General features: G+C 45.3%; 1 protein-coding gene across 2 annotated transcripts in view; it reads left to right on the top strand.

Annotated features, from left to right (window-relative positions):
- The first annotated feature begins 612 nt into the window (after positions 1-612).
- The window catches only part of LOC148504776 (uncharacterized), a 51,159-nt gene continuing 26,027 nt past the window's right edge, over positions 613-25,744 (top strand). The window contains exons 1-3 of one of the 2 annotated variants that reach the window (XM_088448506.1): positions 613-672; positions 20,084-20,428; positions 23,605-23,913. In XM_088448506.1, coding sequence (XP_088304632.1) covers positions 615-672; positions 20,084-20,428; positions 23,605-23,913 — 712 coding nt within the window. In that variant the 5' untranslated portion in view covers positions 613-614. Of the gene's footprint in view, positions 673-20,083; positions 20,429-23,601; positions 23,914-25,744 lie in introns of both variants that reach the window. The other variant, XM_088448505.1, reaches the window with a different exon arrangement.

Genomic DNA, 25,744 nt, shown 5'->3' with positions numbered 1-25,744 from the left:
GACCTATGAAGAGAACTTATATATTGCCTTCCCATTGCCCTTGTCCCCGACAAAGGGGGGAACCCCGAAACATTGGATTAAATAAAGGACTGTTTTAAGGTGATAGTAAGACTACTGAGTGCGGTCTTCATTTCTACATACAGTATATATACAAACACACGTGTGTATCTATATATGTATTAGTTAAAGCTTAAGTGGACTTTTGAACACTGTGTAAATCTAATAACTAAAGGCGAAATCTAATATCCAAATGTTGGGTTTCCCTAAACAACAATTCTACATCCAGCTGTGACTCTTTCAGTGGCTCATTCCAGCGCCCCCACCCACTGCCCTGAATGTTTCAGCCAAAACTGATGTCATGGAGGTTCTAGAGAGAAAACGGACTAAAAACTCGCCTTGTCCCTAAATCTATATGTATATTTCTGCAGTTAATTTTGCTGCATGATTCTACAAATATACAAATGATGTATAACAGATTGTGTGCTACTGCTGTGTTGCATGTTCCCCAGTATAACATGTGCTTGATGTATGCAGTGGGAGTGACCAGCTAAATGTGCATTGTGTTATAAGGGGTCAGTCCCTGCAGAAACTACTGACACACTCCAACAACCAGGATGATGTACGGAAGTTGCAGAGAGATTCTCCAAATTTCCATCCTGCTGCTCAGCTCAGGTAAGATCCAAAGTGAGACACAATGGACTCATCTTCTCCTGCAGGACACAACTTACAGCCCAATGTAACTTCTTGAAATTGATGGTACCTTATATTTACAGAACTGCAGGGACTTATATTAACGGAACTTGTTTGTGTTAGTGTAAAAATGATTTGACTTGTTATCACGGCTTTTTCCTGTTTCCTGTAAAATATTGCTGTGCAGTGGGGGATTCAAAAATAGTATTATAAAATAAATTGCATAAAATCAAAGGAGCTGATATAGAGATGAATGTAAATTGGCCGCAGAAGCTTTTTCATAGCGTGCACAGAAATATATGGGTATATTTGCCCGTATACAAAGTAATACACAATGCTTTTGTTCTATGAATAAAAAGTGCCAGTGCTCAGGGCCTGATTCATTACGAATAGCAGGTGCTAAGACGCACGCAATCGGCCAATTGTTGCGTACTGCACATGCGTATGCATTGCGGTGCGCATGCGCAAACTAGTCACTGCGTTCGGGAATGAGATCGCAGTGTGTATGCAGACCCATGGCAGAGTGATTGACAGGAAGCGCCGTTTGTGGGTGGTGATGGGGCGGGTGGCCAGGCGAACGCAGGTGTGCCAGTGCGTTTCAACGGCGTTGCAGGGGCATGCATAAATTATCCACTGCGATACTATATGCATCCTGATGTCTCATAGCATGCGTGGCTGTTAGAAATTTCTGAGAAAGGTCAGGGCTTGTGCAAGTGTGCGTCTGGGTCCGATGTTACTCGATCTTATGGATTGTTTTGCTATTTTGACAAAGTATACGTATGTGAGTAAGGGAAAGTGGGCGTCCTTATGTTAGACTGCAATCGCAATGCGAATGCAAACATTTACATATCACCGCTATGGTACCCACCTAATATTACGAGTTGATATAAGATTTATAGTAGCTTCCAAACTCTGGACAAGTTTCAGACATTGATTTTATTCATTACAGAAACTAATTCAATATTCTTCTTGGTTCTTAAAGTTAGTAATAGGAATAAAAAATTCTACAAAGACCAAAAACATGCTAGTACTATGTACCCACCCAAAATATATGGTGGTTGTATGAAAATTTACAGTGCTCCTGTCCCTTATCCGTATGCTTGGCTTGACACTCATCATCATCATCATGGCGCACTCTGCATTTGCCTAGGGTCCTGATTCAGAGTTGTACACTAATGTTGCTGCTGCTGCTGCATCTGTGTACGCAGTGGCTGTGCGCAAATATGCAAATGGCGCCTAAAATTGTATTGAGATGCTCACTGGTGGCTCCGCAAATCCAAGCATTTGCTTACAAAGACACAGCCGCAGTTAGATAATCGTCCTCCTGTGGTCGCACAGAATGGCTGCGGGTACTGAGATTCTGCAGCCATGTTTTCTGTGTACGGGATCGCAGCTGCAGACGGCAACACGATCTAAAAATGGTCGCGACACTCCTGTGTTTTTTCCACCACTCCCCGTTACTTCCCCCAAACACTGCCGGTCTGATAATCACACTGCGAGTAAAAAGTCACTGCGGGCGACTACGGGAAAGCACTTTGACACATATGCAGGGCGGCTAGACGCATGCGCAGTTTGCCGATAATCGCTCAACTGCTAAAACATCAGCGTCTCTGAATCATGCCCTATAATTGGTGCAAATAATGCGGTGATGATTCTACACACCTCACCGTGAACGCCCCATTACAGCCTAGTTGCGCCTCCTAAGTGCACAGCTCTGCATCATTCGTACCTCTGTATGCTTGATACCGGAGCATGCACAGTGCGAATAGATGCAAGATTCGCTCCGCAAATCATCGCCTGTTCAAATCTGCGCTGGCCCCAGAGTGTACAGTGTTATTTACATTCAAAAAGACAGGAGGTATTATTTACTAATAGATCAGCAGCGACCAATCACAAAGCCTTGTAAGATGGACAATGGAGGCAAATGTCTGATTTCAGCTGTGAGATGTACTATTCATTTGTACTTAGTAAAGAGATGAACAATTGGAAAAATGTGTGTGATATATAATAGCATCTTTCTGATTATTTAGTTAATTGACGCACATTTAGCAATAAATGGAATATCGTCATATAGAACATATTCTCTTGGTTTCTACACTGGTCAGATACAGACTACAGTACGCTCATAGATTATGGTTTAGTACTAATGTGATTTAACCCTCGTGGTGATACAGAGAAGCTGACATATACAATTTCTAAAAAAAAAATCCGCAAAGGAATTCCCTGTTTTCTTTGCAGGGGGGGAGAGAGGCCGAGGAAAGGGGATCTAATATACAGTCATCTTATTACAGCATAACCTCATCACTGTCACAGAGCACAGGAATGCATTGTAAAACCAGAAGAAGCCAAAAGGTTAATGCTCTAGAACAGAGGAGGTACAGATGCATTGTGGCTGGGAAGCATCTTTTAAATAATACACAAGTCAAAGGACTCTAAAGTCCATTGAATTTCTTGTAAACGATAACTGTATAAACATCATTATGTGACAATTGTACAGTTTGTTTTCATCAACAGATGTTCTACGCTATCAACCCTTTAAAAACCTTACAGCTGTGGTTCATACATAAGGGGTTTTCCATTTTGTGTGAACCACTGTTTTCGACAATGTGCTAGCATTCTATATTTCATAGAGCTGGTAGAAGCATATGGTAAGTAGCGGAGCCACGTCACATTGACTATTAACTATAAAAAGTGTATACTGTCCAGCTGTTATTGACGTGTACTACTTAGAAGGGCATGAACATTGCGGGCCTGATTCAGAGCCGGACGCTCTGAATGAGCGCCCGCTCTGAATCAGGGCGTTTTTTTTTTAATAGTGCGGCCTCTTGGACGCTCGCATAGCTGTGGGTGACCACCCACAGCTTATGCGAGCGTCCATGATGATGGTCGCGATGGTCAAGACCATCGCGACCATCGGGCTTGCGACGAGACCCTAGTGGTAGGGTCTCGTTGCCGCAAGCCCTGGAGTGATTTTGGCTCTATCAGAGCCAAAATCACTCCCACTGACATCACTAGTGATGTCAGTGGGGCCGGACCCAGACGGTAAGCCTTCCCATGGGAACGCCTCCGTCTGGGCAGCCACGCCCCCAGCACGCCCACCAAAGGGGGCGTGCTGTCACTCACCATCGACAGCACGCCCCCTTTGGTGCGAGACCTGGAGCGACGGCTTCCCCGTCGCTCGCCGGGTCTCGCGCATGCGCACGACGGAGCTCCCTCCGTCATGTGCATGTGCACTTGGGCACCATCGACCTGCTTGCGAGCGTACAGTGCTCGCAAGCGGGTCTGAATGAGACCCTGTATTTCATACAGAAACTGGAAGTTGCACTTTTTAACTTTACTTTGCAAAATCCACATGTTCCTCTTTTGCCCCATTTAGTAATGTATTTGTGCAAGTAAGTAGCACATTATTAGACTACTTATCTCTCTAAGAATCTGCAGGACATTGCATGGTTCAAACTGTTTTTTTTTGGCAGATAAAACTAATAATTTTGCAGAACATCGCATATAGGGCCTGATTCAGACCCGCTCGCAAGCGGCTCGATGTTAGCCCACTGCACATGCACCGCGTCCGGCGTGCACGAGCCCCATCCAGCGACTGCTCAGTCGCTACGGGGCTCGCTACAAGACAGGGCGGCTGTCGATGGTGAGTGACAGCTAGCCCCGTTTTGTAGGCGGGGAGGGGGGATGGCTGCACAAACGCAGGCGTTCCCTTAGGAACGCCTGCCGTTTGTGGTAGGCCCTACAGACATCACTAGTGATGTCGGTAGTTGACTTCCTGCTCTATTAGAGCAGGAAGTCCACTCGGCCTTGAAGTGGCTGAGACCCTACCACAGGGTCTTGTCGCAAGGCCGATGGCTGCGATTATCGTGATGGTCTCCTGTCCGCTTGCACAAGCTGTGGGAGGTCTCCCACAGCTTTGCGAGCGGACACAAAAAAAAAACACGCCCACAGGCCCTGCGAGCTGCCTGCGGCAGCTCTGACTCGGGACCATAGGGTCATACATAGGGTCATATATATCAAGCAAGTCCCGATAATTAATAAATATGCCCCATAGTAGTTGTTAAATGGGACTCCTATTTTTTAGATTCATATTTACTAATTGATTATAGAATGCTTTTCGAAATGATTGTTGATGTTTTGTGTTTTTTTGTTCCGCCTTAGGGTAGAAATAAAGCATGTATTGAAAATTGATTTTTAACATATCTACATGACAGCTGGATAATACAAGTGGCTTGTATTAAGTGAGTTTAAACTTTAAAGCATACTTACCTACTTTGAATATCTCCTACCCAGGAGATGCCCGGAGAGGAGACAAAGCTGGACACTTCGGGGGGCGGGCAGGGCCAGATTCCTATGTCATTAGGCCCTGTACCATCACGGCAAACTGTTTTGAATCGCGGGACCACGAGGAGGGGATGGGGCTAATTGATGCGGTTTAATTTAATTTAGCCCCGCCCCTTCGATACAGAGCCGTGATTCCCGGCAGTTATCTCCCAATCCTGCACACTTCACTAGGAAGTGGGAGGGATGCAGGAGTTCCATATACTCTTCTGGGGTGCGGGGGGCTACCCGAAGTAGGTAAGTATGATTTAAAGCAGGAGTGGCCAGACTTTTGGACTCGGTGATCTACTTTTAAAAATAAAAACCTTTTGTGACCTACCGAGCAAGAAAAAAGGGGTGTGGTATGCAAAATAGGGGGTGTGACCTTGCAGCAAGGGTCTGTCCTGCCGAAGTCACACATACTATCACCAATTTAAATTACTCCACACAGCAGCACAATCTAACTCACATTACACCACATAGTAGTGTCCCTTATGCAATGCCCCTAAAGTTGTGCCCATTATGCAATGCCCCCTGTATTAGAGACCTTTATGCAATGTCCCTGTAGTTGTGCCCATTATGCAATTCCCCCTGTATTAGAGCCCTTTATGCAATGCTCCTGTAGTTGTGCCCCTTATGCAATACCCCCTGTATTAGAGACCCTTATGCAATGCTCCTGTAGTTGTGCCCATTATTCAATGTCCCCTGTAGTTGTGCTCATTATGCAATGTCCCATGTATTAAAGCCCCTTATGCAATGTTCCCTGTATTAGAGCCCCTTATGCAATGTCCCATGTATTAGAGCCCATTATGCAATGTCCCCTGTAGTTGTGCTCATTATGCAATGTCCCATGTATTAGAGCCCCTTATGCAATGTTCCCTGTATTAGAGCCTCTTATGCAATGTCCCCTGTATTAGAGCCCCTTATGCAAAGCCCCTGTAGTTGTGCCCATTACGCAATGCCCCCTGTATTAGAGCCCGTTATGCAATGTCCCCTGTATTAGAGCCCCTTATGCAATGCCCCTGTAGTTGTGCCCATTACGCAATGCCCCCTGTATTAGAACCCGTTATGCAATGTCCCCTGTATTAGAGCCCATTATGCAATGCCCCCTTTATTAGAGCCCCTTATGCAATGCCCCTGTAGTTGTGCCCATTACGCAATGCCCCCTGTATTAGAGCCCGTTATGCAATGCCTCTGTATTAGAGCCCCTTATGCAGTGTCCCCTGTATTAGAGACCCTTATGCAATGGCCCCTATATTAGAGCCCCTTATGCAATGCCCCCTGTAGTTGTGCCCATTATGCAATGCCCCATGTATTAGAGCCCCTTATGCAGTGTCCCCAGTAGTGCCCCTTATGCAGTGCCCCTAGTAGTGCCCCTTATGCAGTGCCCCCAGTACTGGTGCCCGCTCCCAGTGTAGAACAAGCCCCATTCCCCTGTGCAGTACGTCTTCACGCTGGGCACCGCTCCACGCCATCAATGCTCCCGCTTTCACTCCCGCAGCCACTGACTGGATATAACTAGATCCAGCAGGCACGTAGGCTCCTCACATCTCGAGTGATGTCATTACGTCACCCGCGCACTGCATCACTGGGAACGCTGGCCTCTGAATCACTGCCCACCCGCGCACTGCATCACTATATATATATATATATATATATATAAACAAGATAATCAGTGAGCTTCAATAAAATGAATACCAAATGTCAAGATGATCTGTTCTGTTTCAAACAAATGATTGCGTAATAGTCACTTAGAATTCCTCCTATATAGTGGAATAAAGCAAAAATCCCAAAGAAGACATGGATCGGCGTCTTCCCCAAAAAACCCGAATCCAGGCAGGGGTGAATACTAAAAGTAAAACATAGACAGGGGGCGCCACATAGTACTTTAAAAGTATAACAGTTTTTATTGCAATCTTCCCAATAACCAATTAAGCGTACCAGAAAGGGCGGTCTTACACCACCGCAAGTGTATACAGCATATAACGTAGGAACAAGGCAATCACCGGCCGCTGACCTGGACGTCTCCAAGCGGCTCTCCGGGAGCTTGTTTCCGACCACAATCCCAAACACCAAGCAACACGCCTACTGGTTTTGTCACTCGGACTTCATCAGGAAGCTGGCTGGCATTATGCAAACATCTCTTTAAATAGTACTGGCCTCATTGAAAAGTACTGGCCTCATTAAAATATCCACAGCTGTAATTAATTGCATTGGAGTATTGCAAATAAAGGGCCTGATTCAGACCCACTCGCGAGCGGCTGTCCGCTCGCAAGTGGGTCGATGTTATGCACTGAGCATGCGCACGATGGAGGGAGCTCCGTCGTGCGCATGCGCCAGACGCGACGAGCGAAGGAAAGTCCTTCGCTCGTTGTGTCCGATCAAAGGGGGCGTGCTGTCAATGTTGATTGACAGCACGCCCCCTTTGGTGGGCGTGCCGGGGGCGTGCCTCCCTGACGGGGGCGTTCCCACGGGAACGCCTCCCGTCAGAAGCCGGCCCACTGACATCACTAGTGATGTCAGTGGGAGTGATTTTGGCTCTGATAGAGCCAAAATCACTCCGGAGCTTGCGGTTGAAAACCTCAACCGCAGGCTCCGGCTCGCAATTTCGATGGTCGCGATGGTCACGACCATCGCGGCCATCACAAAGCACGCTCGTATAGCCTGTGGGTGGTGACCCACAGCTATACGAGCGTCCAGGAGGACGCTCCATGAAAATGGAGCCCGGCCCTCATTCAGAGCGTGCGCTCTGCTCAGAGCGTACGGCTCTGAATGAGGGCCAAAGTTACTAAGTTACATTTATTGTATTTTATGTGCTAAATTATATTACAGGTATTTCATATTTTCTGCATTTAGGCTAAACTTGGTTGGTAACATGATATTTTGTAGCAATATGTGGTGGATACAATGTATTGGTTCTGTTATTGTTTTTATTATTTTATGTACTTTGTATTTGTTTGCAATACTCCAATGCAATTAATTACAGCTTTACCTCTATCCTGACTAGTCTCCCAGTTCCTGCTGTCGAAAAACATCCCCACAGCACAATGCTGTCACCACCATGCTTCACTGTAGGGATGATATTGGCCTAGTGATGAGCGGTGCCTGGTTTGCGCCAAACATAACGCCTGACATTCACACCAAACTGTTCAATCTTTGTCTCATCAGACCAGAGTCCTTCAGGTGCATTTTGGCAAACTCCAGGTGGGCTGCCACGTGCTTTTTACTAAGCACTGGCTTCCATCTGGCCACTCTAATATACAGGCCTGATTGGTGGATTGCTGCAGAGATGGTTGCCCTTCTGGAAGGTTCTCCTCTCTCCACAGAGGAATGCTGTAGCTCTGACAGAGTGACCATCAGGTTCTTGGTCACCTCCCTGACTAGGGCCCTTCTTCCCATATCGCTCAGTTTAGACGGCCGGCCAACTCTAGGAAGAGTCCTGGTGGTTCCGAACTTCTTACATTTACGGATGATGGAGGCTACTGTGCTCATTGGGACCTTCAAAGCAGCAGATATTTTTCTGTACCCTTCCCCAGATTTGTGCGTTGAGACAATCCTGTCTCGGAGGTCTACAGATAACTCTTTGGACTTCATGCTTGGTTTGTGCTCTGACATGCACTGTCAAGTGTGGGACCTTATATAGACAGGTGTATGCCTTTCAAAATCATGTCCAATCAACTGAATTTACCACAGGTGGACTCCAATTAAGCTGTAGGAACATCTCAAGGATGATCAGTGGAAACAGGATGCACCTGAGCTCAATTTTGAGATTCATGGCAAAGGCCGTGAATACTTATGTACATGTGATTTCTTAGTGTTTTCTTTTTTATTAAATTTGCCAAAATCTAAAAAAAATGTTTTTACACATTGTCATTATGGGGTATTGTGTGTAGAATTTTGAGGACAAAAATGAATTTATTCCATTTTGGAATAAGGCTGTAACATAACAAAATGTGGAAAAAGTGAAGTGTACAGTGATCCGGAATACTTTCCGGATGCACTGTATTCTTTCGATGGTGCTGTGGGCCTAATTCAGACCCACTTGCGAGCGCTGAGCACTCGCAAGGGGGTCGATGTCAGCCCAGTGCGCATGCGCACGACGGAGGCAGCGCAAGCCGTCGGTATGGGTCTCGCTACAAAGGGGGCGTGCTGTCGATGGTGAGTGACCTTCTGCTCCACGGGAGGTTTCTGTCCTTCTTAAGCTCGCCTTAGGACACCTGCGTTACGGTTTGACAGGTGTACCGCCCCAGTCAAACTCCCCACCTGCCACTGTCGATGGTGAGTGACAGCACGCCCCCTTTGGTGGGCCTGCCGGGGGTGTGGCTGGCCAGACGGAGGCGTTCCCATGGGAACGCCTACCGTCTGGGGCCGGCCCCACTGACATCACAAGTGATGTCAGTGGGAGTGCTTTCGGCTCTGATAGAGCCAAAAGCACTCTAGGGCTTGCGGCAACGAGACCCTACCACAAGGGTCTTGTCGCAAGCCCTACGGTCGCGATGGTCTTGACCATCGCGACCATCTTCCTGGCCGCTCGCTATAGCTGTGGGTGGTCATCCACAGCTATACAAGTGGCCAGGAGGCCGCTCTAAAAATTCAGAGGAACGGCCCTGATTCAGAGTGAGCGCTCTGTCAGAGCGTCCGGCTCTGAATCAGGGCCTGTATGCGTTTAGAATGTTTGTAAAAGTTGATAAATACAGAGGTGCTTTTCATGCACCACTTTACGATTTGTTTACACTTGTCCAGGTGTAGATATACACCATGAAGGATAAAAGACACAAGTGCATATCAGCACCCCCTGCTTTATAGTTTTCCATGTAATTGCCCTTATATACCCACCCACAAACTGCCCTGATCTCTGCATTGCTTAAATTTCAGCTTGAGAATTATAAACATTGTTTCATTATCGATGCCGCTTGCTGTGGGTCAAGGGCCATGGTTACATTTGTGGCTTTTTTCACTTTTTAGACTGCTGATAAGATGCAAGGAAGTGAATGTGCTGACCTACCTCTTTCTATTCTGCAATAAGATCACAGGAAGCAGCACCACGTACATGGCAGTCATTAAGGTGCCTGCAGGACTTGTCTCCTCAGATTTTGTCATACCGTGTTTCCCCGATAATAAGACACTGTCTTATTTTTTTTTTTGTTAAAAAAAACACCATAGGGCTTATTTTCGGGGTAGGTCTTATATTAATTAATATTGACAGCAGTGCCCCTTATGCAGGCTCATCCCTTGCAGAAGTGCCCCTTATGCAGGCCACCCCCTTGCAGAAGTGCCCCTTATGCAGGCCACCCCCTTGCAGGCCCCCTTGCAGAAGTGCCCCTTATACATGCCCCCCCTTGCAGGCCCCCTTGTAGAAGTGCCGCTTATGCATGCCCCCCCTTGCAGGCCCCCTTGTAGAAGTGCCGCTTATGCAGGCCCCCCCCTGTAGCAGTGTCCCTTATTGCAGTGCACTTACCTGACTCGCCGCCATCCGGGATGTCGCTCTCACCTGCGCGCTGACTGGATCTAACATGATCAAGCAGGAGCGGCCGCACAGGATCCTCAGCGTGCGGGTGACGTCATGACGTCACCTGCGCACTGCATGACTGGGAACACTGGTCTCTGCAGCGTTCCCAGCTCAAAATGAGTTCAGGCAGGTCTTATTTTCGGGGTAGGGCTTAATTTGGACCGGGTTACAAAATTAAGGGTAGGTCTTATTTTCGGGGTAGGTCTTATTATCGGGGAAACACGGTACATATGTGCTTTTTGTTTTCTGATAATAATGTCAGTTATACAGCAATCATTGTAATGTGTAGATTCTGGCATTTTAATTTTACATACAGCTATACCAAACAATAAATTACAGAGAGATTTTGCACATTTCCTTGGCAAAAGTTTGGTACACAATGTCCCAACCACTATGCCTTTTACCAGCCCCGCCCTTAAACCCGTGATGTCATGATGTCAATCCTAAGGGGCAGGATCAGGAGCGCCAAGAGGGGGGGAGTTGGTATTAATTACCCAGGCTTGGGCTTATTGGAGGGGCCTGCGGGGGCCTGGGTCCGCCACCCCGTAAAAACACTTCTTACCTGTCAGCGGCAGTAGCCTCTCTCCCCGGCTGGGTTAAGGGGCCTATCCATTAGCAGTAGGGATGTGCGCCGGACCATTTTTGCCGGATTTGGATTTGGTTCTAATTCGTTGTCCGGCTTTGGATTTGGATTTGCCAAACTGCGGTGACTGGCTTTGGATTTGATTTGGATTTTTTTACAAAACTTGACAAAAAAAGCTAAAATCACATAAATTGGTCTTTTTTTTCTTCCTAGAGTATTATTAACCTCAATAACATTAATTTCCAGTCAATTTAGAACACCTCACAGCTTATAATATTGTTTTCAAAATTATTTGCCAAAGGTTGCAGTGAGCTGACTGGTTACTAAGCGACAGAGCAGCGGCACAGCGACACAGACTCCACAGTATAAAGCACATCTATGTAACATTGCCACACTGCAGTGGCAGAAATGAAAAATAGTGCACCCACCCAGTGGGGTATGGCCAGCAGAATCACAGTACTTGTTTACAAAGTGGGCTACGGCCCAAGGAGTCACAGTGCACAATCTTATTCACATTACACCACACAAAGTGCCCCTGATTCACATTACACCATAAAGTAGTGTCTCTTATTTATGTTACGACACACAGCAGTGCCCCTTTTACACAATGCCCACAGTAGTGTCCCTTTTACACAATGCCCACAGTAGTATGCCCCCCAGTAGTATGCCCCCCCAGTAGCAGCCCCCCCAGTAGTATGGCCCCCCCAGTAGTATGGCCCCCCCAGTAATATGGCCCCCAGGAGTATGCCCCCCCAGGAGCAGGCCCCCAGTATTATGCCCCCAGTAGCAGGCCCCCCCAGTAGTATGCCCCCTCAAGTAGCAGACCCCCCCAGTAGCAGTCCCCCCAGTAGTAAGCCCCCCCAATAGCAGGCCACCCCCAGTAGCAGGCCCCCCCAGTAGTATGGCCCCCCCAGTAGTATGCCCCCCAGTAGTATGGCCCCCAGTATTATGCCCCCCCAGTAGCAGGCCTCCCCAGTAGTATGGCCCCCCCAGTAGTATGGCCCCCAGGAAAATGCCCCCCCCCCAGTAGCAGGCCCCCCAAGTAGCAGGCCCCCAGTATTATGCCCCCAGTAGCAGGCGCCCCCAGTATTATGCCCCCTCAAGTAGCAAACCCCCCCAGGAGCAGGCCCCCCAGTAGAATGCCACCCCCAGTAGCAGGCCACCCCCAGTAGCAGGCCACCCCAGTAGTATGGCACCCCCAGTAGTATGTCCCCCAGTAGCAGGCCCCCCCAGTAGTATGCCCCCCTGTAGCAGGCCCCCCAGTAGAATGGCCTCCCAGTAGTATGCCCCCCCAAGTAGCATGCCACTCAGTAGTTGTGCCCCCCAGTAGCTGTGCCCCCCAGTAGCGCCCCCGGCCCTTAAACACATAAAAAAAAAATTAAAAACTTACCTGAATCCCCGCTCCCGTGCCGTCCGCTCTGCATCCACGCGACGAGGAGGGAGCCGGAAGACGGAGCTCCTGAGTGAGCTCCAGCCGGCTCCCTCCATGCAGCAGCCAATGAGAGTCTGTATGACTCTCATTGGCTGCTGTTATAAACACACAGCTGCCGCTGGCGGCTGTGTGTTTGTTCTGTGTAGGGCAGACCGCTATCACAGCGGTCTGCCCTACACTCGAGGATCCCTGATGTCGGATTCTCTAGTGAGAATCCAACATCAGGCGGCCGCCGTTCGGCCCCGAATGGGGATCCGAGTCAGGCGGGGAAGACCCGAACAGGGTTCGGGTGGACTCGGTTCCCCTATGTTCGGAGCGGTTCGGATTTCCACAGAATCCGAGCCGCTCATCTCTAATTAGCAGATGTATTTGTGAGCGATGAAAGGCAAAAGATATCCCTTGAAAATTCCGGTGGCTGTGCTGAACGATATCTGTCATGTACATGACAGATATTGGCAAACAACGAACGATGAACGATATCGCATGACATCATTCAGGAAGTGGATTTTTTCCTCTCCAGCACTCTGTAGCTGCTGCTAATATTGTTCGTCATTCACCGCATATAAACTGCACGATATAGCTAATATCGTCCAGCTATATGCGATAATTGACCAACATATTGGAGAGATGATAGATACGATTTATCGGCCGCGGGAGTGCGCATCTGTCATCGTTCAGGGTCTATCCATTAGCAGATATAATAAATTCAACGATATATCGTTGAATTTATTATTCAATCGTTCATTTTATCTGCTAATGGTTAGGCCCCTTTACGGAGGGTAAAGGGAGGCTGAGCAGCAGCAGAGTCTCTCGCACTGATCACCCCCCCTTCCTGGTTTCCTTCCCCCAGAGCTGCACGCAACGCTGTAAATTCTGCAAACTACACTGCAGAATGATGAACCAAAAGTGAAACTCGGAGATTGTTTTGCTGAAACTTCTCATCTCTGCAAAACAGCCGGTTCTGGGAAGCGCAACTTATCTATGTGCAGTATATATACTATAACAAATTTTTATTGGTTACTGACTGAATACCAAAATCAGCATGTTTGGCATGCATATTATATGGATGCATACTAAATTAAAGGGGACCTAAATATAGTTGAGACAAAAATTCTGTGGGGTAAATCAGTATGCAACCTATCAATGTTAGGAACCAATGACACCTGAGGCACTGACTGACAAACATTCATGAGACCTGACTTGTACTGGTTCAAAGTGAATCGATAGGCTTCCACAAAATGGCTGCCTCCTCTGTTAATACAGTAGATGACAAGTGCTCTTTAAATGCAGTATGTAGTTTGCCTAGTTTTGTGGTTTGAGATCCAACCTTGGAAGCCCAGCAAGATATTGCAGGGGAAAAATGCGGTCAAACCCCGAAAAATGTGGGTATGACCGCATTTCTTATATGCACCAAGCCCCGGAGTGCGATGCAGTCCGGTACTTGGTAGCGGTGGGTAACGCCATCTTCCTGATGTCGTTACCGATAGAAGCCTATGGGCTTCTCTCTGCAGAGTGCCTCCTTCTGCACATGCACAGAAGGATGCAGGAGGGGCTTCTGGGTCATAGACCCAGAATCCCTCCATCACAAAGAGCCGCTCTTACCAACGGATGGGTCCTTTGCGGTCATGCATAATGGCGTTACCATGCAAGCGATGACTGGCGGAATGCAAGTGCGATGCGTCATGCATTCTGCCCTGTGTCATCATGCCCCCCCCATCCTCCAGCATTAGATCTGTTCTAAAAATCTGCTATCAATGCATTTGCTTCAGCCGTCTAGGCCATCTGTCCACACTACCAAATTCCATCTCGATTCTATTTTACTAGAACAGCCATTCCTGACCTGTACTGGGACGTTAAAACAGTTATATTTTGCCTACAAAATCCACTTAACTACAGATATGTGGACAAGCAATACTGGTCAAACTAAAGATTACATGATTGTGACAGCCCACTGGGTGGGTGTATTGCCTTCAGCAGCAGCAGTATCTAGCACACAATGGGCCTGATTCAGAGCCGGACGCAATTAGCGCTCGCTCGACCTGAAAATATGGGTGGCTATTCAAATCAACCGTTCGCTCTTTGCGGTCTGTTCACGCCTCTAGGTCTGAACGAGCGAACAAAACTTGCGGTCGTTTTTTCAAAAAATACGCCCCCTGGCCGCTCGCATCCTACGTCATGCCCGCTATTTATTAGATTAATCGAGTACATCGACCAGGGTATGAACTGCCCGCAATTCTTGGGGTTGGTTTTTGCTACCACAATTTTGCGAGCAGTTCTGGCTATAAAATAACCCAGTGACATGGTCAATGACGCTGCTGTTTTAATTATGCACACCCATAAAACGCCCGTTTTGACCTTTAAGCACGCCTGCGTTCTGATCTCCACTCCCCATTTTCAAGCACCTTCCCCCGTTACCACCCACATACGCCTACTCCTGTCACTCAAATTATCAGGCATTAGCTATTTTGCGAGCACATGAATTTCGACCGCACTGACTGGTTCGCGCATGCGTATAACGATCCGTACGCATGCGCAGTTGGGCAAACATCGCTCGGAACGAACGAGCGGCCGCTTACGAGCGGCTCTGAATCAGGCCCAATGTCAGCTCATTCTTAGGCAGGCTGTGTAAAAAAAAACACTGGTGATGATGATAAGTCAACCCAGTGCACCAGAGTGAAACATTATCACATCTGGTCAGGCTTAAAAGAACCTTATAAGTGATTGACATATAATTAATGACATCTTCCAACAGTGACAATGGTTAACAACTCTGCCTTTAGCCTATTGGTAGTTTGGTTTACCTAAACCACCAAAATGTTTTCTTTTAAGGTGCCCAAACAAACCAAGCACTTCAGCCACAAAAGTGGCAGTCCCTCTCGCTGAAGTGCTTGGTTTGTTAAACTGTGCATGTCCTTTTTATTATTATTTTATTTTTTTATTGAAGCATGACATAATGATATAAATGTGAAGGAATAGTCATATCAGATATTAGACATTGGTATAAAGTTGTTGTTACAGTAATATGCACCCGCTATTACATAGAGAAAACACATATATACTTTTAGAATGTAAGCTCTTACGAGCAGGGCTCTCTATCCTCTTGTGCTTCTCACTACTTTAGTTTCATCTACTTCTTACTCACCACTAGGGCACCTAACACCTGGTTGCTTATGCTCTGTTGCTTATCTGGGTGTTATGGTCGCTAGTGTAGCAATGTATATTATCCATGTCCTAGTCCTGTAGTGTATTGTTCTGTAAGTCGCTTGTCTACAACTTGTTTATGTACTTTGTAAGGCGCTACGAAACATTTGTGGCACCATATAAATAAATTATAATAATAATAATAAAAATAATATAGATCCATACAATACAGATAAAGGTTATACATGAGAGAAGTTGGATTTAAAAAGAGCATGGGACGTTAAATGAACAGAGTGACAAAGATGATAATAAAGTACCAAAATGTCTACTCCTTAGCTGTTTTTGGTAAATTTGCCTATCTAAACAAATATGGCCATCTCTGGAGTAGATACCAGAGAGAAACAGACATAATATGGAGAAACAGTGAAGACAGAATTCAATCTAAGATAACCAATTCAAACTACAGAGAAGAGAGACAAAACAAAATATTACAGCAAAGAATTTACCATAATCCGGATAAAAATTGGAAATAAAATTTAGAAAAGATAAACAATATAGGAGCAGCTAAATAGAAGGGAAAAGTGAGAAGGAAGCAATCCAAAACTTTACTGCTGACCATTTTAGAAAAATGTATATCAAACCAAACTACTAAGAGTAAAACTGAATTTGGAAAATAGTTAGATGAGTGCCCTTATCAAAGTGTAATAAATATGTAGTGTTTCCAGAATAAACTAGAGAGATATAATCCATGTTTTGCTACACTACAAATAACATATATAAAGTACACAAGTATGAGGGGGATGTTAGGTGCTAGGTATCAATTGCCATACTCGTAATTGCCATAGTTGTAATAGTTAGTGTAGATCTAATTCAAACAGAATAATAGTGTTGAAGTAAATAACATTCTATTCAAGTAACAGCACCTAGAGGGCCCTGGAAAGAGGTGGCATACATACAGTGTGGGTACATTCAGGGACAAGATTAGTATCGGAGGTCAGTACCAAAGAACTAATATTATCCAAAAAAATGTTTGGCTCAAGCCAAGGAATGTCTACAACTCCTGACCATTCACTGCTTGTGCAAAATACGCTTTCAAATTGGGGAACTTGTCCGACAGCTGCTACTAGGGCACCAGATAAATATATTCCCAAGTTAATAGTGACTTTACAGGAGATCTCGGCTTCCCATGCGATTAAAGAAACTCTGGATTTGCTGGTAATGGGAAATATCAACCTCCGCAATCAGGGATAAAGGGTTCTTGGTCTGCTGGGTGTAAAATTGTTGAGGAAGAGTGGCCATCGTGCACCACTTTTCATTATGGGCTTTCCCAAGATTGTATTTTTGACAGGCAGGGTATATTAATGTACTTTCCTGGGGTGTTGATGTTCTTCTGTATCTTGCAATGCCACCCATCACACACTTCTCATCCTAATGTATAAGCCTAGTTTTCCCGGCAGCTTCTCCACAGATAATACAGAGTAGTATCATCCTCTTTATCATCCTTTATTTTGCGTGTTTGACAAGCAGCATATATTACTGTACTTTACTATGGCATTGATGTTCTTCTATATCTTACAAGACCATCCATCCCCAGCTTCTCATCAGCAAATCATATAATCTTCAAATCATATAATTATATCATATAGCCATCATATAATTATCGACTTCAACTAGACTGTGACTGTGCCTTAAATTGCTTGTATAGGCCTGAGGCCTGTGATATCATGTTTGGAATGGATTCAGTTTCTTTTCCCTCATTGGGATTTTGAAAGCTTGTTTCATAATAATTTCCATGTCTCCGATTTACTTTTCTTAACAGTTATTATTGTTAATAATCAAGCAATCTATCAATGCTTTACCTGGCCTCCACTACATAAATACTCCACCTCCATTTACCTGTGCTGGCCTCGGACCTCTGATGCAGTTGATTAACTAAAACATTCTATAGCATGATATAGTTTATATTACACTGCCATCCTGTCTGCCAGTGCAGTGCCAATATGTTTGACAGTTGTGCTATATTCTTTTTTAAACTGCCATGTGTTTGTGCCGCAGCTCTGTCGCTTAGCTCACTGCAGCCTTTGGCCAATATGAGTGAACACAATATTATGATCTGAGGTGGTCAAAATTCACTGGAAATGACTGGAAATCAATGTTAATGATGATAATAATACTATAGAAACAAAAACAGGTCCACATTACACGATTCTAGCTGTTTCATCAATTTTTTACAAAATCCAGATCCAAAACAAAAACTTAAACATTTGAGGGTGGTTTTGCCAAAACCAAAACACAACGATGAATTAGAACCAAAACCAAAGCACGGGGGTCTACGCACATCTCCAGTTCTTATACAGATTGTATTTATGTCCCAACTCAATAAGATGAAACCAAACGTACCCAAAAGCTGATGGATTTATGCATCTGAAGATTCATTCCTCTACTGTCCTTGTTCTTGTTCCTCCTCATGGGGATTTCAGGGTTCACCCCTCATCAAAGAAAATTGATACACCGCATCATATCAGCTGGTCCATGCTAGATTGTGATGGATTGCAGGAAGCCTCTTGTCCCTTCATTGCAGGCAGCTGTTCCCCGGATCTGACATGATTGTAAAGTGGAGTATATTTCCAGCACCCTGTACAATACATCCATATATTTTTCCAATATGTAGGAAACATGGACATCAATGTCTGTATATCTCCCAATCACCGTGCCTCCTTTCCCTTCAATGTTCAAAACCCAACTCTGCATTTTTGACAACTTGCATGAAATCCCCCTCCTCCTACATTCCCGTTCTCCCCACCCCCTTTCCTCCTCTAGCCGTCTCTCATACAGATTGCCCCTTCACCAGTCTCATTTCCTTACCAGCATATTAAAAATCAGATCAATATCGTTCCTGTTGGTTACATAAAACTCTTTTTCCATCAGTGACACACTTTTACTTATAGACAGTTTATTGGATCAATTCAACATGGACACACCCCTGACACATTAAGTAGGTATAGAGCTACCTGTGAATTCCTTTTTTTTCCATTTTTGTATTTACAGGAGGTTGTCACCTCCGATTCACAACAGCTCCCAAATACACTATACTACCAGAGTCCATGGACCTCATTCAGACCCGCTCGCAAGCGCTGAGCACTCGCAAGCGGTTCGATGTTTAGGCCCTGCGCGCGCGCAGCGGCCGTACTGCACGTGCAGAGAAATTCTCTCGCTCCGAAGCTCACTACAAAAGGGGTGGCTGTCAATGGTAATCGACAGCTGCCCCGTTTTGTAGGTGGGGCGGGGGGGTGGTCTCACAAACGGAGAGCTGCCATTTGTGGGCGGCCGCACTGACATCAGCAGTGATGTCAGTGGGGAGCTTCCTGCTCGATCAGAGCAGGAAGCTCCCTGGGGTTTGCGGTTACCGAGACCCAACCTTAGGGTCTTGTCGCAAGCCCCGATGGTCGCGATGGTCTTGACCATCGCGAACATCAACCTGGTTGGTCGCCAAGCGACCGCCCTCATTCAGAGCGACCGCTCGCATTTTGCGAGCACCTCTGAATGAGGGCCCATGTCCTTTTCACACACTTCTGGTAACTCCAGTTTATTTTTGGATATTGTTTGTTAAAAGAATATGCACTTTACTATAAATTAAAATTGCATCAAGTAATCTTTCTGGAAATGAATATAATTGTCCTTGCAGTATTTAAACAGTTATATTTCATGGTTATGACCTTGTGAGTTATTGATGATTTATTTATGAGACTAATGGCAGATAGCTATCAAATATAATTAGTTATTAAATGGTGAAAATAGCATATTTGCTTGAAGGTTATGATATTTATATAGTGCATTCATTTTGTTTTGTTTCTCTTCTACCTCCTACATGTTACCACTGTCTCTGTAGATTGGTGCTAATGTAAGGTTGGATGCAAATCTTAAGGAGTAACCAAAAAACACCCTTACTAAGTAATAGCTGCATGACAGTTACCGACAGCTGGTGTGAACTCTGACCTCTCCCAAAAGTGTCAGTGATGTCATAACCTGAGAGTTCCGACGTCTACTGAGCATGTCAGTGACAGATGTTCAATAGGATTATACTGTATATAAGATTAACATTGTTGTTCTGAACATTTATTGTGTTTATATAGCGCCAGCAAAATTCTGTTGCACTTTACAATTGGGAACACAGTAATGAAAAACCAGTGGGTATGAACAGCCTGCTGGCAAGCTTACAGTATACTGTATAGGGGAAAAGGAATTCGGCATGAATCTGATACATGAGGCTATAGTAGTGTCTTGTTCATAAAGCAGAAGCTGTAATAGCTTTATGTGACATACAATAATGATTACAACATGAAATTTCTTCCCATCATAATATGAATACACTAACAATCATTATGTTTTTAATTTCTCTCTCTTGCAGTCCCTCTGCTATATGGACTAATAGTGGGAGGAACAGAGGGTGAATCTGTTACCCTCCCTTGTACTTACTCTGTGAAGACATCTAGCGATATAACTACCATGTGCTGGGGACGTGGAAGCTGCCCAAATTCTAAGTGCACTGATGCTCTCATATATACTGATGGCCATAAGGTCACCTATCATTCATCTGATCGCTACCAGCTCAATAACAATATAGCCAAAGGGCAGGTATCTCTGACTATTGCTAAAGCAGGACTGGAAGATGCAGGGACATACTGCTGCCGTGTAGAGCATCATGGGTGGTTCAACGACAAGAAACTCAATATAGAGCTGAAGATGGCAAAAGGTGAGAGAATACATTTCTAAACATGTTTGTATGTAGTGGATATCGGAGATGGATACATGTATATTCTATAAATACTAAATGTACAGTCAGAGTTCCTAGATCACTACAAGTAGCCACATGATTCCTACAATGCTTGGCAATTTAAATGACCAATCAATGACTGATGCTGTAAGAGCCTTCATAAGATTACATACACTCTGGTGTTTGCAATGGATTTTATTGCATGGTAAAACGTACAGTACTGTGCAAAAGTTTTCGGCAGGTGTGGAATTATGCTGCAAAGTAAAGGTGCCTATCCATTAGGTGACCTGAAAAACTGTACATCTAGCGTTCAGTCCTTCAGGTTGCTGGGTGCGGTGCCTGCACTGAACGGCGTTCACTGAACGTCTTTCAGTGCAGAATCCCGACCTCCTATCTCGGAACATGGGGAACCTGATGAGCGTCGTTAGGTTGACCAGCATGTTCCGTAGATAGTCAGGGTCGGCAAGGACCCAGTGTACACGTGCATCGCTGGTTCTTGCCAGCTATCCATTACATGACTTTGTGAAAAATGCGAACAAAATCTCCTGGTTTTGGTCGGATCGTTCAAAAAGTCTTGTAATGGATAGGCCCCTTAAGAATGCTTTCAAAAATAGAATTTGAATACCATCAGGGAGGCATCTGATTGGCTCCAAATGTATTCTGCAGCAGGACAATGACCCCATACATACAGCCAATCTCATTAAGAACTATCTTCAGCATAAAGAAGAACAAGGAGTCTTGGAAGTGATGATATGGCTCCTACAGATTATTTCTCCAAGATGTTTGGAACAACCTCCCTGCCGAGTTCCTTCAAAAACTGTGTGCAAGTGTACCTAGAAAAATTTAAGAATTTATGCTGTTTTGAAGGCAAAGGGTGGTCACACCAAATATTGATTTAATTTAGATTTCTCTTCTGTTCATTCACTTTGCATTTTGTTAAATGCTAAAAATAAATTATTAACACTTCTATTTTTGAAAGCATTCTCACTTTGCAGCATTTTTGCACACCTGCCTATAACTTTTGTACTGTATTGTATATAAATTGCATTGCACTTACGTTTTTGTTTGTTATTTAATAGCAACTAGCTGAAGTACCCGGCGTTGCCCAGGTTTACATTTTCAAGTTATTAGGTTATCAATGAGTTGGATGTAACTGTAAACATTTACTTTCAAGAATATGAATAAGTGGTTAATTATTTTGTATAAAGTTTTGTTGTTAAGAATGTTTAGTGTATTTGAGAATACAAAAGAAGTTACAATAATGGAAATTAATTTATCTATACAATGGGCTGAAAATCTGAAAATAATTACTTAACGTTGAATGAACAGATATAAAGATATTACTTTAACTGTAATATATTTTACATTAAATTATATTTGTTTAAACATTATTATGTGATCTCGTCCAAATCCATCCAGTGGAAGGCCTAGAACAGGCTCCCTGGGTCAAAGTTCTGGCTGGCGCACTCCGCCGTGAGGTCCAACTGGGATCCCAACCACTCCTTTGGGCATCCCAGACCAATTGCCACCCCTCTGTGAAGTTTTCATCCAAATCCTGGCCAGGATCCTACTGGACCACCTCGCGTTGGTTTCATCACAATCGGTGCAGGGGTGCCCGAATGCATAACCGGACAAACAGACCAATGAATTTTATATATAAGATTATCGATATGGTACACACATTTTACATAGTGCTTTACAGACAATATTTAGTCATTCACATTAAATACATTTAATATTTAAAAGTGCATTCATGGGCATAATCCTGGACTGCACCCTATCCTTCACTCCCCATATCCAGTTTATCTCCCAAAGATGCTCCTCACTCTCACATATCAATAAAGCCCTTACTCATGCCACTTCCCTTTACATCTATGGTTCACACTCCCTCACAACTTCTCCGGTCATCCACCGATTACTGTCTCACCTCCACTATGACCACCTCTTCTCACTTCCAGATTTCTTTTGTGCTGCATCACTGCTCTGAATGTAACTTCCTCTCCCTATCAGGCTCTCTTCAAACACGTTCTTAAGACCCACATCTGCATAAAAGCCAGTCTCACCTCATAACTCGATACTGTGACTTGCCAACTCTCTTTCTCAGTTCACCCTCATGGTTACACCCCCCTCTTTAGACTGTAAACCTTAAATAATGCTCTGTAACACAAGAGTTATGAAAAAAACAGTTCCTTACTCACTACGAGGAAGAGCTAATAGAGTGGATTTGTCCAATAAATGATAACAGCTCTAAACACCGCCAAAGGTCAAAACGTTTCACTCACTGGAGGTTGTGATCTGCAGATTGCAATAAGAAGTGATCACGGAGAATAGATAATAAAAATAATGTATTAATAATATTGGAAAACAGCAAACCACTGTCATGGATAAATTAATTTTAGAATTTTCATATGTTTTCACTAGTACAGACAATAAACTGGACATATAATACTATAAAATAAACCAAAATAAAAATAAATGACTTCAATTTAACTATGCCTACACATGTAATTGTCTGTGTATGTTGGTCTGTTACATTGTTTACACTTTTTTTGTATCTTTCCCCTTTACAGCGATGTGATAACTATTGGCGCCTCAATGACATGCTAATAAACTTTGGCCCTGATTCAGACCCACTCGCAAGCGGCTGTCCGCTCGCAAGTGGGTCGATGGTCTGCACTGAGCATGCGCACAACGTCGGGAGCTCCGTCGTGCGCATGCGCCAGACGCGACGAGCGAAGGAAAGTCCTTCGCTCGTTGTGTCTGATCAAAGGGGGCGTGCTGTCGATGTTGATTGACAGCACGCCCCCTTTGGTGGGCGTGCCGGGGGCGTGCCTCCCTGACGGGGGCGTTCCCAAGATAGAGCCAAAATCACTCCGGGCCTTGCGGTTGAAAACCTCAACCGCAGGCTCCGGCTCGCAGTTTCGATGGTCGCGATGGTCACGACCATCGTGGCCATCAAACTGCACGCTCATATAGGCTGTGGGTGGTGACCCACAGCTATACGAGCGTCCAGGGGGACGCTCCATAGTTATGGAGGACTGCCCTCATTCAGAGCGTGCGCTCTGCTCAGAGCGTACGGCTCTGAATGAGGGCCTTTGTTATGTTATACTTCAATTAATGCAATTAAATTTATTTATATAATATTACCACAGCAGTTACTACTACACAGCCACCTGTCAGGACTACTAAGACATCTCAACCTCCTCCACCTGTAAAGACTACCATTCTACCACCTCCACCTGCCAGGAATACCATTCCACCAACTCCACCTGCTCCGACTACCATTCCACCAACTCCACCTGCAAAGAGAACCAGTCCGCCACCTGCTCAGACTTCCACTCCACCAACTCTAGCTACAAAGAGTAACACTCCACCACCTCCACCTGCTAGGACCACCATTCCACAACCAACGAACATTACTACTGAATCTACCACAGTGTCTGAACTGACATATCTGATCACAGGTAAAAACTGCCTCTCTCTCTGTGTTTTCCGGTACATTACATCTTATGCTCTAATGGACTGTAAGAATTGTCCCAGACATTGCTATATGCAGAGCTATGATAAATGTATCAGTCTATATAAATAGGACCAGGGCCGGATTAAGGTCTGTAGGGGCCACTGGGCAACAAACATGTGGGTGCCCATATTAAATGTGACAAACTGGGGGTATGCGCAATAGGGACCTCAGTGGTGTCAGTGCCCACAGTAGTGGTGCCCTTTATGCAGTGCACCCAGTAGTAGTGCCCCCAGGAGTGGTGCCCCCTATGCAATTCTACCATTAGTAGTGCCCCCAGTAGCCATGCCCCCTGTAGTTATGCCCAAGTAGTAATGCCCCCTGTTGGTAGTGTCCCCAGTAGTAAAGCCCACTGTATAAATGCCCCCAGTAGTAATACCACTGTAGTTGTGCCCCCAATAGTAATGCCCCCAGTAGTCATGCCCCCTGTGTGTGCCCAATAGTAATGCCCCCTGTATAAATGCCCTCAGTAGTAATACCCCTGTAGTTGTGCCCCCAGTAGTCATGCCCCCTGTGGTAGTGACCCCAGTAGTAATGCCCCCTGTAGTAGTACCCTCTGTATAATTAGTAGAGCCCCCAATAGTAATTCCCCCAGAAGTGGTGCCCCCAATAGTAATGCCCCCAGTAGTAATGCCCCCAGCAGTAATGCCCCGAGTAAATGCCCCCAGTAGTAATGCCCCCCGAGTAACGCCCCCCCTAGTTATGCCCCCCCTACAAAAGCCGCTTGCACTAAAAAAAAAAAGAAGCTAATACTTACCTTAAGCCCCACTCCCGCTGCCGTTCACGTCCAGTCTGCTCGGCTGCTCCTCTGCACCAGGGGAGAGATGTCATGACGTCTCTCCCATAGTGCACTGCTGAGCCGGAGCCCGGAGCTCACGAGTGAGCTCCATCTCCAGCTCCCGCTGCGGGGAGGGAGCCAGGCGCCCACTGGTTACAATCTCAGCGGGCATCTGGCAAATGGTGCCTCCCTGCGGCGCTGGTGTTAGGTTGGCCGGAGAAGGCAGAACTGGGTCCGTCACCTCCGGTTCTCTTTAACCCCGATGGGTGTGGGCAGGGCCGTAGCTAGGGTAGTGCGGCCGGTGCCATCGCACAGGGCACCACAGGTCAGGGGGCGCTGTTTGGGCCTGTCAAATTTCTGATTATTATCATTCTCACTTGTAGCTTCCTCTTATTTCATCCCCAGCATATCCTGGCCTCCTCTATCTCTTCCCTGGCCCTTCCCTATTAGGCCATTCCCCTTTATTGGGTGCATTATGTCCCTTTGAAAAATTAGGGGGCCGCCGATGCACTTTCTGGCACAGGGCACCAAAAAGTCTAGTTACGGATCTTGGTGTGGGGGCCCTTCAGGTTTGGGGACCCAGGGACGATCGCCCCTGTCGTCCCCCCAACCCCCCCCCCCCCTCCCGTTAATCCGGCCCTGAATAGGACTAATGGATTATATTAAGGAATATAAGAGCCAAACGTACAGTGGGTCATTTACAAATCAAAAAGAAATGTGACGTTGTAGTGGAATTGTTTATTTTTTTATTGTTAGTTAACTGGTTTCTGGTCCTTGTATGTTTTGTATATTAATGGCTTCGTGTTATTGTGTTAAAGGAGCATGATGGTTAAACTTTCTGCCTTAATAAACAAATAAAAGAGATAAAGTAGATAACTCCAAAGTAGAAACAGAATTAAGTGAGTTCCTGGATAATAATACTAAATTATACATAGAATGTCAAATATTTCACAAAAACACATGTATAAATAAATAGTGATATTCAAAAATAATCATATAA

This window comes from Taudactylus pleione, unplaced genomic scaffold (assembly GCF_031769625.1).
Source record: "Taudactylus pleione unplaced genomic scaffold, aTauple2 ptg000456l, whole genome shotgun sequence".
In the NCBI taxonomy this organism is placed as follows: domain Eukaryota; kingdom Metazoa; phylum Chordata; class Amphibia; order Anura; family Myobatrachidae; genus Taudactylus; species Taudactylus pleione.
This window is presented reverse-complemented; position numbering and strand designations above follow the sequence as displayed.